The sequence below is a fragment of the Arachis ipaensis genome, chromosome B06 (genome assembly GCF_000816755.2).
Source record: "Arachis ipaensis cultivar K30076 chromosome B06, Araip1.1, whole genome shotgun sequence".
Classification (NCBI taxonomy): domain Eukaryota; kingdom Viridiplantae; phylum Streptophyta; class Magnoliopsida; order Fabales; family Fabaceae; genus Arachis; species Arachis ipaensis.
This window is the reverse complement of record NC_029790.2, coordinates 4,880,871-4,899,353: the sequence shown is the minus strand read 5'-3', so window position 1 is coordinate 4,899,353 and position 18,483 is coordinate 4,880,871. Positions and strand designations below refer to the sequence as shown.

The window sequence follows — 18,483 nt, the reverse complement described above, 5'->3', positions numbered from 1 at the left end:
GGCTTAAACTACCATTATTTTGTAGACTCTGAGATAATCCCACCAAACACTCCCACGTGCTAACGCTATCTATCTTTCACAAACCTTATTCACAAAACTTTAATTTAAAAATGAATTTTATTTTAATGGGTAGCGTTTCCCTTACATTTTATTGTGATGTTGTATTCATTATTCAAGTTAATATAATCAAGTTGCTTGACATTCGTACTCTTTGATAAAGATATCTATATTGGCTATCAACAATTCAAGATTTGATGGTGAAGTGTTTTTAATTAACTATGTTAAGTGTATTTGTTGTGGAATAATTACTTAATTTAATTGCCAATAAAGGTTAAAATTCTTCCGGTTTGGATCAATATCAAATAATGAATTCTAGATTCAATATTTCATCAAGAATATCAGTGAAAATTTCATAAATTAAACGACAAGGTACTCTAATTTTTCAACATTGTCATTATCATTTAATTAGTAGTGCCACTTAGCTTGTGGAAAGAAACTAAAGATAGTTTAATTTGGTAAATCATCTGAAGAACATGAATTTAAATTTCATATATTATGTGAGGTGCTTATGGCAAATAAAAAAAAAGTATGAAGTGGTCCTTTTCTAAAATTATAGTTTGGGATAAAAATGACTATGTTTAGTGGCAAAATATCACCCACGTATTTCTCAATAAATCAATTTTAATTTTAAATCAAAATGAGCTGTATCCTTATAATTTTTTTTTTTATCTCAAGTTATAAATTATTTAAAAACGTTACATTTTTTTAATTATTGAATACCTCTAGCTAGCATATTATATTTTCATTCAAGTCATCAATAAGTAAACTATATTATTATCTTTCGTCTAAAATTAAATAGATAAATAAACATTTATCAATAGTATAAACACTTCCGTTTTTTTAAAAAGGAACTATTATCTTTCTAATTATTATTTTATAAAAACCCAATAATAAAAACATATTAGTATCATTGAGTAAGTAAAAAAATTTAATTTTAATACACTGTCAGCATAAATTAAGTAGTTTTATATGTGTATTTAATTACGCAATGTTATATTAGGATAAATAATTATTTTTTACATTAATCGCGTGAATGATCATCTAAAAAAATAGATATGATTGCGTAAATAAAAAATATAGGGTACCAATATATTATCTGCCAACTTATTGCTAACAATAATTAATTATTATATTTTAAAGATATTTTTATTAGACAAATCTAAAAAATATATCTATAAAGATATTTCTATTAGACACAGCTATAAAAAAAACATTTTTATTAGACACATCCACAAAGACACTTCCATTAAATACAATTATAAATAAGAGTTGGCAGAAGTTGGCAGAAATAATGTTAGTAACGTAGCGAAATTGTTGCGTAAAATATTTTATACTATTAGTACATTAAAATTAAACTCTTAAATTGATATAGTAATACTTAAATAAATAATTAAAAAAGAAGAGATATGATGATGAGATCAAACTTCAAAGTGCATGACTATGTGCATGGCACAAGAAAAAACCAACCTTGACACACTATATATAAAAAAGAGGGTAGGCATAGTGAATACGTTTCAAGCATTTATTCTCTCAAAGAAACTAAAAGAGAGAGAGAGAGGGAGAGAGAGAGAAGAGAGAGAGAGAAGGAAAAACCGAAGCACTTGCAAATCTCATGAACTGTGGTGTCGTGTTGGGGTTCTATTGTTGGGATTGGGAGTTCTTAACTGCCCTTCTTCTCTTCTCCTCTTCTTTCATCAATCAATCTTATTAGATACTTAATTTCATCATATTATATATATTCGTCTACTTCTTCACAAATCAACTTTCCTTTTAATTAGAAAAAGAAATGGAGGCAACAATATTATGTGACAATAATAATAATAATAAAGGGTTATTATTGGAATGTGGTGGTGGTGGTGGAAGGAAGTGCAATAATCCACCACCGTTCTTGTTGAAGACATACATGCTTGTGGCCCTACACTCTTCAAGCATAGCAACTTCTCTAGCTTCGTTCGCCAGCTCAATACCTATGTACGTATATTTAAAAATAGAATAATTATGTAATATCACGCTGATAAAAATAATTATTTTTCATATTAATTGCATGAATGGTCATAAAAAAACAAATGTGATTATACGATTGTATAAAACGCTTTATATTATTAGTGCATCACAATATATAACTAGTACTTTGATGATTTAATACTTAAATTTATGGACTACTATAATTATATAAGTTCCTATAATATGATATATTATGATTTTTTTTATTTTTTTTTTGTTAGTAAGGAACATAAAATTAAGGATCCTAATTTTGTTATTTCTAAACTTTATCTTAAATTGATCAAGAAAAATTTTATTTGAATATCAAATTAAAGAGTGCCCATCTCATGATGACCATCATGGAAAGTGATACAAAATTATAAGTGAAGGTGGTAGGTTTTGAAAGCGAGAAATTTGGATAGATGGACATTAATTTGTGACTCTCTTTAATATTTTATTATTTCATAATATCTATCCCAATTAACATTTCTATAAATTGGAAAACCTAAACGGCTGATGAATATCCCTCTTTGGTCAATAAGTTGACTACTAGAAAGTTATTGTCATAAAAAGTAAAAGAAAACAAAAAACTTTCATTCTCTTTAGTTCACCATGATGGAACATTTTTACCAATATTTCTAGGAACTATTAGGCTTTGTCATATATATGTTTAATATTCAATGAAGCTTTTTCATTAATTGAGGAATGTATGATACATATATTAAAGTTCTATTTGAGTATTTGTTATCACTCAAAACTAGAATAGAATATATAACCGTGTATCTTATTAATGAAGTGTTGTTGCTTCGGTGTGAAAATGTTCTAGGGAAGACTCAATCAAAGTTAGAAACTATAGTATATAGTAGATTAGAATAAATTATTACTGGTCAAAAATATTTTTTTTTTCTTGTATTGTTTTCAGTTCATGTTATGCTATGCACGTACATGTGCTTGTGACGGTTCAGGTGGGAACCGCCATAATAAATAAAACGGACAAAAATCAATTTTTGTGGGCGCTATATGGTCAAATACAAGGAAAATATTTTTTAATCACATGGCTACAACTACAATTCAGATTTATTTATTTTAAAATAAAATATCTATTCCTTTTGACTACGTGAACCATGGTAGGTGACTTCTAATTTTAAAGTCTTAGATTGTATATAGAAGTTTTCGGGTTTTGACTATTTCAATTCATATTTCCTTTATGAACTTCTATTTCTCTAATTCTTTGTGGGCGTTGATTATTTAACCCTCTTTTTCTTTTTGATCGGTCCACACAAGAAAGAAGAGAACTTCTAGCTTATTGCCTTGCCGCAATTAACGCATGATCTATCTAGCCTCTAATAATAACATGTTTAATACTGAATATTTAGTGGGTGAGTTTAAAGCTGTGTGTTAATATCTAAGCTAGCCATGATAGATATTTTCTATAAGAATATATGCATGTTTTTTAAGATGAAAACTCAGGTGCAGTTAATGTCATATGAAGTTGATAGCTGAGAATCATTAAATGATTTGATAGATTTGACTAAATTATCATCTAACGATTTTTAGCTATCAACTTCACATGGAGATAACTGCACCTGCGTTTTCACCATTTTTAAAATTTTAGTTTTAAAAATAATATAATCTCCCATTAATTAAAAATAAATGCCTGAAAAGGAATTTCCTTAGAAGTTACATTAAGTTATATCCCATTAACTTTGTTCCATACCATCTCCTTTTATTATTATTATTATTATTGACATGGACATTGAGAAAGCATTTGCTATGGAGTAAGAAAATTATGTTCCATGGAATATGGTAAAATGTTTCTTGACCTAATATTATCCGAATGTTGGATTGGATGTACAAACAGGGTTTTCGTAAAGTTGCAACAAGCAGATGGGAATTCTCCAATGAGAAGTTCAAGAAAGGTGAAAGAGAAATGCTATGTGAAATTCGAAGAAGAAGAGCATGGACAAGCAAGCAACGGAATGCAGCACAAAATCAAGGTGCACCCCAAGACTCCGATGAAGATCAAAGGTCTTCATCGACTTACTCGCATGCTCAGGAGGAGGAAGAGGACGAGGACGAGAACGAGGCCGAGGCCGGAAGGCCAATGCTGTTTGGAGTAAGATTGGATGTTCAAGGGCAGAGGCAGGTGAAGAGGAAGAGAGACGAGATACGTGAAAGCGCAAGCATTTTGCTCTCTCAATCATGCAAATAGATACATATATATATATACACCTATAGTAGCTTCAAAACATAAATATAGTTACTCAAAAAGTGTAATAATCAAATGTTAGCTAGGTTTGCAGAATTTTTTTTTCCCAATGTTTTTTCCTCCCTCTTGTGCTATTAATGTGATGATCACATATTTGGTAATTGGTATATATCAAGAACTTTGGAGACTGCTAAATCATCATAATATTGCAACAACCGTAATATAAGAACATGATCGATATGTCTATGTAAAATTCATTTGCAATTATATATTATATATGGAAAATGAGAGTTTATAACGTACTTATAATTTTAATATTCAAAGGTGTAATATCACTCATTAATAAGTAGTAATAATGTGTTCCACAGGCCAATGAGTAATAGCTCAAATGGCATAGTCTCCATACTCAATTAAGAGGTTGCGAATTCGAGTCTCCTATCTTTAGTAAAAAAAAAAAAAAATAGTGTTCTACAGCGAAAGGCGCGCTCAATCGCTCACAAAACACATATATCCAAGGGTAAACAACATCCCCAAATAAGATATTTATTTATTTTCAGAGTTTCATATATAATAGAACGAAACGGGCTACATTATTGGCATTTTATAGTGAAATAATTCATTGCACCCAATAATTAATTTCGCTTCAAAATAAGCCGCCATTTCCATATTAGTAATCACAAATCATAATGATGAGGAATTGAGGATAATAAACACACTATATTTCCAAAATCCAATGCCTCAAAATATCAATATTTACTGTTCCTAAATCCTGATACATTAACTAATGATCATTTATCATTGCAACTTGCAAGACTAATCATCCTCATCCTATTCTCCAACGTCAAATGCCCTTGATCATCCTGATCCCTCTCTCCAATATCTTCATTTCCAACTAACATTCTAACAGTTCTAACAGTCATAGATGCCAACATTAGCCCTGTTCTCTTCTACAAATTTTTCACGGCCGAAACATCAGTCTTATATACATCATCTATGGTCTTATATGTCATAAATTTTTCCTTCAAATTGTGAGACTAATTTCAATTCAAGAAAGAGAATCCCGAGCAAAAGTTCATTTTATCAACCCAAGTTAAATGCTACTATTTACATCACACTAATTTTACATGACAAACCAAAGGGAAAAACTGGCAGTTAAGCCAAAGTCCTTCCTCAATGAGTAACACTAATGTTACAATTCTCAACGGCCAAAACCATTGCCCTACGGAATCTATATACAATTCCATGCCACTAAATCACTGATCCACACTATACATGGTCTTCCGTTTAGAAAGAATGCACCATTTTGATAGCTCATAAGACATTGCAAATTTGCAATACTATGCCGTAGTTTATGAAAGAAAATGACAAAAATGTTGACATCTCATGAAGTAGCTGCAAAATGATTAAATATTGTCTCCAGAGTTGACTGGCTGATGCTGTACTCAGCAATCCCTAATCTATCTCTGCAAAAAGTTAGGTGGCATTTTGTCAGTTCGTTTGACAAGTAAGATATCCTACTAATTATATCACGTGATACTTGTACTTTACCTGTTTCCTTCAAGGTGACCAAAGACATCAGCCAGAGACAAACCTTCTTCATAGGGTATCTGCGATAATAATTTAAAGAAAAAAGGTTGTGAATTAGTATATGTCCTGCAAAATGTGTATGCATATGCAGATGTTCCGATGATCGTGGCAAAAAGTGAAAGTACCTGGTATCTGATGTTCAAACCATTGCACCCTTGCCATCTTGCTCCCCGAAATGATGAAAGTATAAATGAATCAATTTCTGAGAATTTTTGTTTCGACAACCACCACTCGGAAAATACGGGTAATGGAATACCACCTACATTACAAAATAGAAAAGAAATATCAGTACCGGAAGAGAATTTATGCAATTTTTATTGGGAAAAAGTTTATATATATAATGCATCTCCTCTAATGAGGATTCTCTAGCCACTTTACCATGTGCTGGAAACACTTGATGACATTATCTTAAAAGGCTCTACTACCTTACCATATCAAGAGCCATTTCTTCTAAAAGGCTAAGTTATTAGGCAAAAGGTCATGGATGATTTATTTCTAATACATATATCTAACATACATGAAATGTGTTCTACTTCATCTTTCTGCATTTTTTTTATTTTATATAATAACAAGTCTTGTTCCACTGGATGAGATTGGCTACATGGATCAAATGATAACATTGTGCCCTATCATAGATCACATGCTTCACAAATCTAGCTATAGAACTATTCTCCATCTGATCCAATCTCCTCAGCTTCACAAAATTTCAAGACCTTCCTTGTCTAAGTTATTACAGTGACCTAGCTTAAATTGCAGAATAAATTTGAAGGTAAAAATTTAAAATCACGAAGCCCAAGTATTATGTGAAATTTTAAGATAAGGGCCATATTTTTTCCCATTCCAAGAAAGGATTTTGTACTTTGTTAAACCTGAGGGAAGACATTATGGTTTACCCTCAAATTATTTGCCAGAATATTATAAAGGAATACTGTATCAACATTTAATGTAGAAAAGAGGAAACAGGTAAAGAAAAAACAAATACACTATACCAAATGAAAATCCATTCAAATACTGTATAATTCACGATTGATGTCCACTTCAGTTACACGCATTTTCCAACAAGAAAAGCGTCATTGAGTCATAGAAGAAATCAAAATGAGACAAAGAATCAAAGCCTTCAATGGAAGTTCAACATACCATCTCGAAACAATTGTTCAGATAATTGTTCCCTAGAAGCTCCATCAGAGACAGGTGTACAGGAGATTAGTGTCTTGACTCTTTCTTCATTGCCAAGCCAGCGCCCAATTAAGCTTATCATTTCTCGTGTCAAGCTAATCTCTGCAATGGAACTATTTTCTGCAGTAATGGAGTCAGTGGCACCAATGCAAACTTCAAGGTCGCCAAGCAAGCTTCTAGGATGAGAAGGGACATCGAGAACTCTTTCCTGAATAGCTTGGCATAGCGTTTGCAAGTCTGCAGAACTCACTTCAGTAGGTTTTACCTGGAAACAGGTGAATTAATATATGAAGGTACTTTTTCATCAGCGGTAAAAGAATAAGTACAAAGAGGATGTGCTTCTTGATATTTTAACCATTCCTACCTCTAGTTCCAGATGATTCCCAAATCTTGTTTTTAAATGCTGAGGACTTCCGATGCATCTTAATCGTCCACCAACCTTGCAAACAAATATAATTAATATCAGGCAATAAGCATGTCAGTAGCTGCCTGCCAGGGTTCCAAGAATGAAAAGAGAAAATAAGGTTGTACCATTATTCCCATCCTGGTACATAAGGCTTGAGCTTCATTCATGCTGTGGGTAGTTAGAATTACTGCAGTTTTCCCCCTTCTTGTTGAGATCCTAGATATTACATCCCACATAAATCTTTTGGCGATGGGATCCATACCTGAAAATACCAATATGAGAGGCCTAGATGCTTTGTCGGGAATCACTAAGCTTAATCCATTCAGTAAGAACCTACAAATAGCTAACATTCCCCTTTACCTCAGCTTGCTGGGCATGAATGATACATAACAAACGAGATTATGCAGATGCTAAAAAAATATTCTGAACCATGGTTTTGATCATAGAATTGAATGCAACAAGAATTCAAGGTCAATTGATGAAGTGGGTTCCTTTTTCAGGATAAAAATGAAGTGGGTTTCTTAACAAGTGTGGGTTCCTTTTTCAGGAAAAAAATGAAGTGGGTTTCTTAACATGTCAAGCATCTATTGAACTAAAAGTTTAGACAATTAAAAAAGCTAAATGAAAATCTCAATGCAAGTAACTCCGTTATCGTACCTGTAGATGGTTCATCAAGAATGACAATAGGAGGATCTCCAATCATTGCGATTGCAACAGATAGTTTCCTTTTATTCCCCCCACTAAGAGTAAATGACGGTTTATTAGCATGCTTCAATAAGCCAAATTCCACCATCTTTTCCTTAACAACCTGTTGAAGTGATCATAGACAAGAAGCGACAATTATGCTGTATCTATTATGATCATATTTTATTGATGAATGCTAATTAATATAAAAATTCATAGTGATATTTCAAGCTTTCAAGAGGCCTGCACTTTTCCAATCCTGAGTCTATTACCCAACAATTCTGAATGCACTCCCTTGGTGTTTCCCATGGCCCTATATAGTGATAACCACCTCACCCCCAATACCACCCCAACAGAGAGTTGGTTGCAAATATGCATTCCCTCCACTAAGTCTATTTCCCCAATTACCCTTTTTATGTTGCACTCTAATACATTGGTTCCTAACAGTTTGAGGCATGAACAGTGCACAAGCCAACCTACCTGGCACTGAGATTCAACTTATTTTGTTTATATTGTCTGTAAGTGTTGTATTTGCTTGGTTTCTCCATAAAAAAGGAAAAGTACAGGTGTTCTTATTTCAAACTTGTCGAATTACAAATCGATTAGCTACCTACGTGCATGTTATTGCCATGAATTGTCCAGACACATCAAGTATGAAAGGGATAGAAACATGCACGAATTGTCCAGACACATCAAGTATGAAAGGGATAAGAGTTACACGTACATTATCTATAGTGTATTCTGGAACACCTTTTATTCTAGCATAAAGCTCAAGATGCTCTTGAACGGTCAAAAACTCCAATAAAGCATCAAATTGCGGACAATATCCAATCTGGAAGTGAAATATTGAGATAAACAATAAATAGTCAAATGGATTTACATAAATCTTCATTCTCTACTGTAAGTCATTGTGTACACATAAGAGAGAATATGCATACATATTGGCGAGCAGCCTTGGGATGGGAGCATATATCTTTGCCAAAAATAAAAGCAGTCCCATCAGAAGGAGATTCTTCCCCTATACATAAAAGACACAACATTAAGCAATAAGCCCATAAGAATCACAGAGAAATGCCTAGTTCACAACAATCCATATTACAAAACCTCTATTGGTGCAATTGAATGAGATCTATCAAAATTTTTCCAGAACATCACAAATCATCATCTCAAGTTTGTTTAGATTAGAAGATTGTACCTATGGAACAGATAATAACAACTATACTCACAAGAGAAAATGAATGGAAAATCAAAACAATGTTATCAATGCACATTTAAGTTTGCTAGCTAAAGAAGTTCCTATTATAACAGGAGTAAAATATGCAGTATTAGATGTGTAGACATATGATATACCGCATAACATAGAAAGAGTTGTGGTCTTTCCAGCTCCATTTGTTCCTAAAAAGCCGAAACATTCTCCTTCCTGAACCGAAAAGGTTAACGAATCTACTGCAACCTTTTCCCCTAGATACTTCCCTTCAGAATACACCTTAAATTTCAAAGGGAAAAAAACTATAATTAAATAAAAAGCATTTTTTGCCATGTTAAAAAGCAAGTGAATAATCAAAGAAAATACCTTTCGAAGATTACGCAGGTAGATAATAGAATTATCGAGGGAACCAGAAAGTACTCTATTTCTTTCGGTTTTCACATCCACATCTTCATCAAAGTCCATTGAAACAGTTTCCAAAGGAGGTTCTAAGAGAGGTTCCAGATAAGTGGTATTACGCTGGAAGATGTTTAAACTCTGCCACCACTTCTTGATCATAAACGGAGTTAATTTGAGGGAGGGACAAACTTCAAGTGCAAGTGTCAAACAAAAGTAACCAATGCTCTGTCATACAGGAAAATAGATTAGAATGAGAAAGCATTCTGTTTTTGACACAACCTATGTTCTCTTGTTCTTTGTTATCATATAAACTAGCAACTTAATAGGCACTCGCATGCATATGCAGCAATTTTTTTTTTCTGTAATATATGTACTTTTTTTATAACTTTTTTAATGTATAAATTTATTGAAGAATTAATATAAATGAGAACACAAATATGAATGTATTTTTATTTAGAATTATTTAATACAAGTAACATATTTATAGCAAAAAATAAAATAGTAATGCTGTTTGTCTGCATTATTAGTAAAATTGGTGTGTTTTTTTGTTAAAGATTTGAAACGTAAGAACTGTAAATAAGGGCATTTTTGGGAATATATAAACTGTGACCAAGTAGTATTTTTTTTCTGCCTTAGTCACTTTAGTAGTATTAAAGAAGTATAGATAATATATATCATCATTGGTGTATGTTGATAAAAAGAATATTATAATAAAGAGCACATGAAAATTAATACATGAAAACCTCCTAACGACTATCACTTGTTCACTTTTATATTACTACTATATTCCCACCTAGAACTTGTACTTTGAATCATAATTCATATTTCATAAGGAACAAAACAGCAGAAAATTTTGATATAATAGAGTTATACCTCAATAGCAAGATAACAAATAGAGGCACCTGAAACATTCCAGTCAAATATCCCATCACTTGTTTTATCTTTCATTCCTTGCCGTAGAAGTGCCAATGAAGCAAGACCATCAGCAAAACAAAATCCAGGAGAAATTCTGAAAAAATTCTGAAACAGAACAAATATTTATCTAGAGAGTATGTAGTGGTATTTACATTAAATCATATAATATTACAGAATGAATAGCATGATATCTTAAAATATTAAAAAGTATCTCAATGTTCCTGTTAGGATTTAGAATTGCTTTGTTTTATCTTATTATTTATTCTGTAAGTTACATCTACATGTTTTTGCTATCCAATTTAGTTTTGTAAGTTGTAACCAGTATCGCTATATAATGAAGTCCCTAGATGATTCATGAGCACAGCCAGCAACATATTTTCATATTATTCAGAATATTTCTTCTCTCTTCCTTAGCTATCTAAAACCGACAATCTCAAGCAACAAGCTTGGGCACAGACAGACAGAGAGAAACAGAAAGTAAAATTCAGTCCTTTACTTTAAATATATGAAATATTTGGAAACTTTATGAAACTTCTTTACGACCAAGCAGATTTTTTACATTTGTGATTGAAACTAATGTGTCTACTCTTGATTAACAAATTGCAAGCACAAAGTAAAGAGACAAATTTGGGGTGGGAGCTTAGAAGTATAATAATCTGATAGTTTCATCCCCTCCTCCCCCCTCTTCTTTCTCTTTCTTTTTTTTTTTCTCTTCCCAAAAAAAAAGGAGCCTCAAATGGGAAAAGTCCTGCATATTTGGCTATTACCTTCAGGAAGGTGAATCAGTCAAAGCAAGCGCATGGGATTCATGCCGCTAAAAGCTTAAGAGCAGTAAGCGGTTACCTTAAGAAAAGTATTGGCAGTTGTTGTGTTTGGTATAAGTCCCATAATGAATGAGATAACCATTAGAATCAATCCAGTGAAAAAGTGAATTAAAAGAACCACATTCTGAAAAGAAGAATGAATGTCTTAGCATTAATATGCGCGGCAAGGAACGAAATAAAAATAATTGTGTCCCCCTACCTGAGCCATGGTATGGTCAAAAAAGAAAAATGTAAGGCAGTAAGTTGATGATGCAACTGCAAGTCCATATTCCAAAAGCATCAGTGTAGTCGGTAACAAAGATACCCCTCCAACAAATTGATCCAAACCTACAATATTAATTAATAGGCAAGAATTAGCATCTAACACTATGATTCTGTAAGCAAAACCTCAAGGATTGGTTCAATTGAGATGTCATAGGAACCATATTTATGGAAGTAGTTGATCTGAGAGTATACACTGAAACGAGGGAAAATAGATACCGTTTTAAATAACTCTATTACAAGCCTTCCATAGCACAAGCAAACCATCAAAATATTAACCAAAGATGTGTATAGAAAATGGTTTAGAATACCGAAAAAAATTATCTGAGCAGCTGCTATTACATTAAATATGGAAGTACATAAAAATAATTAATTTATCATTAATAATTAAAAAACTAATATTTTTAACAGAAAACATACCAAAAATGTAAAAGAGAATTATGGCAAATGAGGCCGGAAACAAGAAGCTCACGAAGTCCCAAATATATGTAGAAGCCCAATATGAAAGGACAGAAACCTGATCAGCAAGATCAGTATCAGAGTGAAGACAAGGATAACTCAATAATATGTTAAACAGTGTTCTTTCAAGAAAACTAAGATACCCCACTAATTAGCTGCTGGTGCTTAGCTTTCACTTCACGTTCCTGCACCAACCAAGTTTGGAAACTTTTAGCCCTTGAACATAAAAGAAAGTAAAATGCATTCACACTCTAAATAGTAAATATAGAGAGTAAAATGCTACTTAAGCATCCACACTTCTATGTGCCTCTATTATCCAATAGCTCGTACATTTGGAAGAAATGTTTATAACGTGATATCAAAACTTTATAACTAAAGTGGTCTTGATCCTTTTATTTGCTCACATTCTTCTAAATGGCATAAAATTTTCAGCACAAGGTAAGGTGAGTGTGTTGTTCATAGTTAATGCTTCAAACAAAAGGAGCTCTTTCATTAGGCAGGGTATTAATGTATAAAAACTGTGCATGTGCATGTGCCTTTACCCAATAACTTTGAGCTTTTGAGATGTATGATCCATGACAGTTCTTCTTTACATTTCTTTCAGAAGGAAAAGAAAATGATTAAAAAATGATATACTGATGAAACTAGTGTAACACAACTTACCTTAACAATGGGAACAGCAAATGAGGCAGGTATGAAAGAGAACGCAATATTGACAATAATTGCAGCAGAGAAGGCATCCAGGTCCTACAGAATTTCATCAGCAGCTCATCAAATCTTTGATTTTAATCAAAGAGTATGGAGGGAAGGAAATTATAGATGAGCATTGAGTATACAAGTTGGACATCTTTAGCATCACCAACCATTATGTACTTTGGATGTGAAAACGTAAAAAATAAAATATAAAAAATGAAAAGATAAAACAAAAAGAACATGGTAGCTTACAGTTCTAATTGGAACATGCATCATAATTCTTGAAAAATACCCAGTTTGATAACATAAAAAGAACATGGTAGCTTACATGACGTTGTACGAGCTGGCTTTGTGTCATTGGTAGTGGGTGGTTGCGTGTCTGAATTGTCATATTTGTGTCACCAGTAGCAAGTCTAAGAATGGCACTGTTCATAACATTGATAAAGGTGGGAGCAGCGTGCTGGCAAGAACAGTTGTGCAATACAGTGTAGCCTAAGCTCCCATCACTATTTTGTTCATCCATCACAATTGCCCCATACCTTCATATGAAATTACATTGCAATCATTTGTATACTACATCAGGCATTCATCATCATATAAATGGTATTTAGTTGTATTTCTTAAGTTGCCTAGTAAGGGTGTGTTTATTTCTTCTTCCCAAAAGAGTGATTTTACAACTTGGATTTCTTTATATAATTGAAAAAGGCTGAAACTGATTCGATCAAATGCTACTCTCTTTAGCTTTTCCGAAAATGCTGAATTTTTTTCATTTTAGTTATTTTAGAAAATTTATACATGTATTTGGTTGGAATGCAATTTATGCACCTTCAATGGTAGATTTTCGGTTAAACAAGTTTTATGGGACAGAACTAGATATTTGGCCTCTATATGGTGCAAAGACTGTCATCCTTTTAGAGGACTTCCCAGCTTAGATATATTGTGAGATTGAAAGGCTATGATTCAGTGATTGCTTTTTCTTTTCTCTTTGTTTTTTTCTTTTGTAAGACAGGCCTGTTATCCTCCCATCTTGTGCCATTCTCTCCCATATTAATGATACATTTCTTTCCAAGTCTGATATAATTTCTTATCACAAATGCTTACAGTTCTGAAATATGACAAACCAAGAGTGGACCAGGAAGTTGAAGTTTACGAACCTAGATTGGTAGGATTCATTGAAGCTAGACATCAAATATTCACTCATTGAAAGTAGAGCAGGTCCTAGAGTTGGCCCTGCTGCTTCCACTGCATCAGCTAATGCCTTCCCTGAATTAGGAAACTTGTATGAGCTTGGCTTGTATCTTTGAATCCACCCTCCTTTGACATTTTGTGCTACCTTCAACATCATAGAAATTCCAGTGAAACCCCGTCAGAATGCACTAGTGTCAACTTTTGACCACCAGCCTCTAAGACTAAAAAGAGACATGATACAACATAATTTCATGAGGCAAAAATCGAAACAACAGTGAGTGACTAACCTTTTCAGCAATAGGCAAAGATAGATTAAAAGGAATTGGACCTCCCCCACCCCCACCAGTCAACAGAGGATTAAAATAAGAAGTTGAAAGGATCAGGCCCTGCTGATCAGGATGTGGCTCGAGCCTGAGAAAAAGAAGGCCAAAAAACAACAAAACAGTAGGAATAATTAGTTAGAATATAATTGTTTTGTGATCTCTGGTGCACGACATCGTGATCGTTCCTTCCTTGGTAACGGCGCTAAAAACTAAATATGCACGTTCATGATTTTAGTTCTTTTTTCACAATTTCGATACAACTAACCAGCAAGTGCACTGGGTCGTCCAAGTAATAAACCTTACGTGAGTAAGGGTCGATCCCACGGAGATTGTCGGCTTGTTGTGATCTCTCCGAGCAGATATTGCCCTTTTAATGAATAAAGCTCTCGAGTGTTGCCAGAATGTTGACCTAGAAATGAGACAACAGCTACAACACAGCATACCCACGAAGTTTATGAAACTTATAACCATAGCAAAAATCAAACCACAAGCTCCTGCCACTATGCTAGATATCAAACCAAGGAACTTCTTATAATTTCCTAAAAAACATTTTTTGGTGGAGGGATGGTCATAAGATCCAAGCAAAGCCACAGAGTCAGACACAAGGGAATGATCATTTCCCTCGAAGCATTCGACTCCATCATAGTCACATCCTGCAACTCTCAAAAATACCTCCTCTAGGGTTGTGACTGATATACCATAGCTTTCAATACCAAGACTGTCTTCGTTACCACTACCACTTATTTCCATGTTCAAAAGTGGTTTTTTCATGCAACCTTCAATTTCCCTAAACATCCCCTCAAAAGCTGATGAAGATGCCAGCGGAAGCCTAAAGGAAATCTCAGTTCCCACCTGCAAATGCATATCCAGCGAGGCAGAATTAAATAAATGGAATCAATCATCATAACGTCATGCAAAACAAATTTAAAAACAATGTATGAAGAGGAAGTATTTTTTAATTGAGTTTGAACTTGATTATCCATAACCGAAGCACTGTTTATATGAAATCGAACATAAAACCAACTACCTTACCATTTTTTTCCTTTTTCTTTTTTTGCATTTCAAATGATATAGACAATTAACTCCTTAATAAAATTAACTATTAAAAACAATGAAAGAAAGAGGAAACCAGGTTTTTAATCTTAAAGCATGTAAGGTTTGCATCCAAATCCGTAATGCTGTCAGAGCTGGGAAAGAGCTATTCAACCTATTCTATGTAAGTTTTTTACGTTTACCTTTTTTACACCTCACCTCTCCACTTTCGGCGGCTTTGGCTGAAAAAGAATGACAGATATTTCAAGCGAACTTTTCCATCTTTGGACAACATATGATATTGAGTGGTTTTTCCGTACTTAGATATTCTAGTAGTGCATTCTTTTGGGGCATTTTCGTGCCTAGATATGCAAAAATATGAGATATCCTGTTACATGGCTAATCTCTATGGTTAGGACCTACGTGTTATTCTTTTCCTAAAACAGATCCGGGTTCCCTGTAACATGAACCACGGCTCAATCTCTAAGGTTAGACCTATGTCTTAAATTTTGCTCTCTCCTTTCTGAGATTTCTTATCCTCTTCCTTTCATACTCTCTTCTTTCACTGCATCAGGTTTCTTTCCTTTTTACTGTAAAGCTAAATATTAAGTGACCAAACTTAGAGTAACAATTAATAATCACCATGGTAAAGTTAGTTTATTCATGTCCAAAGTAATGAATTATCTGAATAAGTTTAATATATGATAAAAGTAGGCTACTTTTTCTCCCTTTAAAGTGATATAAAGAAGACTGTTGACTGCCTACTGTTCATTTATGATTACTAAGTTCATCAGACTGATATTAAAGTGAGTTGCAAATAGCTATACTGTGAGAGATTACCTCGCTTACACAGGTTGCTGAGGGAACATGACGATATACTATATCACTAGCTATAGAAGCAGTAGGAGCTGACTGAAAGGACAAGAGTTAAAGAAAAATGAAAAACTAAAATACATAAATAAATAGAGCATTTCAGCCATGAAACATCAGCACCTGAATGAATTGAAGAGGAAGTTATCAGGATAGAACAAACCTTTACAAGAGTTAGAGTATAACCAACTCCATAATGATGCTTCAAGAAAAGTGAGCTGTCAAAAAATACTACAAATAAGAGGAGGAAAAAAATGCATAATACAATCATGATACCTAGATGTGCATTTAAAAGTTAAACTAAATTCCCACCAATTTTGCCACTAGAAATCAAGTCAACAGAGGTAAAACTGGAAATTCAGAAAGTAACTGCACATAAAATTTAATGAATTGCCTAATATGAAATACGAAATAGGCAAACAGTGCACACACATGTGTGGGTGCACATGCATGCGTGTGTGCACCATGAGGGATAGTAGAAAAAGAAACTAAACTAGTTGAGAAAGGAAAGTAGAAAGTGGATAAAGGCATACAACAAAATATATACATATATACACAACTTAACCTTCATATATAAATTTCGTCATTGATCCTCATATTTCATTTCAATCATTAGCTTTCAAATGAACGGTATTAATTGGAGAAAGTGAGAAGGAAATTAAACCTTCCACAGCATTTCAGAGAACCATTGGCCATGATAGCTATCCGATCACCTAGTTCATCTGCTTCATCCATTGAATGAGTTGTTAGTAAGATTATCCTGCCCTTCTTAAATTTTTTTATTAACTGCCAAGTCAAACGCATTGAGTATGGATCCATTCCGCTGGTAGGTTCATCAAGAATTATAACCTGCCAGGTAAGACCAAGGGGTTCCAGTTTTGTTCAATATATGAATACAAAAAAAAAAAAGCAAGTGTTTTTGATATGCATACTACCTTACTGTTCCCTATCAATGCAATTCCAAGAGACAATTTTCTCTTCATGCCACCAGAAAGAGCTCTCACAACACTGTTAATTTTATCAGCCAGGCCCACCTGGTCATGCAATAGCAGTTATTTAGAATCCCATATTGATTCATAATTGAACAGAGTAAAGGGCTGAAAAACAAAAATTTAGGGACAGGAGACGCAGGACAATGTCTACATTGCAAAAGGTTCATCAAAACATGATCACAAACTCCTAAACAATTTAAGATTGTATCAATTTCAAATACAGCTACAAACAAGTCCCACGGCAACCCTATAACTTTCAATACTGGGCATACAACAGCCAAATTCCTAGAATGTTATTGCAGAATGTAAAACATTGGGAAGAAACATTCCTTTGTCTCCTAACCACCCCCTTTGACCCTATATTTATCATAGTTGGGGACTTTTTATGACCACAAAAAAAAAGGAATTATTAATAGCACCAAACTCACCTCGTCAGCCATATTGGTAACAGCAGCCTCCAGTGAGTCTTCATCAACACCCTTTAATATGGCGAATATTTCTAAATGCTCCCTTACCTACATAACGTCAATGGCCCACGAATTCAGTATAATATGAGAGTAAAAATATAAATAAATTTTAAAAAAAAGTAAGCAATGCAACAAAAATAAAAAATCAACTCTGGGTATATAGCTATGTTTAGATGATGATACAGATTAACAAGAAAAAAAATTAGAAAAGAGAACAAGTACAAGAAAGAATTTAAAAAAAAATAAAAAGGTGCTATGAGGAGTGATGAGAGGATGTCAAAGGGAGCCCTTAATTCTCTGACTGCATAAATGTATAGCATTGTGGCGGCTGTATGTTCAAAATAGGGAAAAAAAGCTATTAAAAGCTGCGATGGAGTGCTGAATTTTCAGTAGGGCAGGCAAGACTAACGATAATATGTACACCCACAATGTAAACATGGCTTTTAATACACTTGTACACATAAAACTATAATAATTTAAAATTAGACAAAAATGAATTAATATTATTTCTTACGCAAATGGATAACACTGTCGCAACTCATTAGAATATGTTGGGAGGCCACCAGAATGAAACAAAAGAAATGTCTACAGAGTTTCAGGTTGTGAACTTATACGGGAAGTATAGAAGCATACATCTATCTATAAAAGAAACAGCAGTTACTAATATCCTGAACTAAGCATTCAACAAATTGATAATAACATTTAGTCGTGGTATGGATAACAGAATATAAAAGCAAGCTTCTCCTTA

General features: G+C 33.3%; 2 protein-coding genes across 2 annotated transcripts in view; one reads left to right on the top strand and one right to left on the bottom strand.

Moving 5' to 3' along the window:
• LOC107645493 (heat stress transcription factor B-3) lies at positions 1,551 to 4,447 on the top strand. Its single transcript, XM_016349529.2, is given in 3 exon segments — positions 1,551 to 1,970; positions 1,973 to 2,031; positions 3,905 to 4,447. Coding segments are annotated over 3 exon segments (534 nt in total). The 5' UTR covers positions 1,551 to 1,846; the 3' UTR covers positions 4,256 to 4,447.
• Positions 5,255 to 18,483, bottom strand: part of LOC107645492 (ABC transporter A family member 1) — a gene marked incomplete in the record, with an annotated part of 23,916 nt that continues 10,687 nt past the window's right edge. The window contains 26 exon segments of the mRNA XM_016349528.2: positions 5,255 to 5,715; positions 5,801 to 5,859; positions 5,965 to 6,098; positions 6,977 to 7,280; positions 7,380 to 7,454; positions 7,547 to 7,683; positions 8,079 to 8,229; positions 8,830 to 8,937; positions 9,044 to 9,123; positions 9,456 to 9,591; positions 9,679 to 9,936; positions 10,585 to 10,731; positions 11,470 to 11,574; positions 11,650 to 11,777; positions 12,132 to 12,228; positions 12,314 to 12,355; positions 12,834 to 12,917; positions 13,192 to 13,402; positions 14,018 to 14,196; positions 14,339 to 14,549; positions 14,736 to 15,226; positions 16,247 to 16,318; positions 16,440 to 16,494; positions 16,941 to 17,125; positions 17,212 to 17,310; positions 17,697 to 17,783. Of these exon segments, the coding sequence (XP_016205014.1) occupies positions 5,634 to 5,715; positions 5,801 to 5,859; positions 5,965 to 6,098; positions 6,977 to 7,280; positions 7,380 to 7,454; positions 7,547 to 7,683; positions 8,079 to 8,229; positions 8,830 to 8,937; positions 9,044 to 9,123; positions 9,456 to 9,591; positions 9,679 to 9,936; positions 10,585 to 10,731; positions 11,470 to 11,574; positions 11,650 to 11,777; positions 12,132 to 12,228; positions 12,314 to 12,355; positions 12,834 to 12,917; positions 13,192 to 13,402; positions 14,018 to 14,196; positions 14,339 to 14,549; positions 14,736 to 15,226; positions 16,247 to 16,318; positions 16,440 to 16,494; positions 16,941 to 17,125; positions 17,212 to 17,310; positions 17,697 to 17,783 (3,717 nt within the window).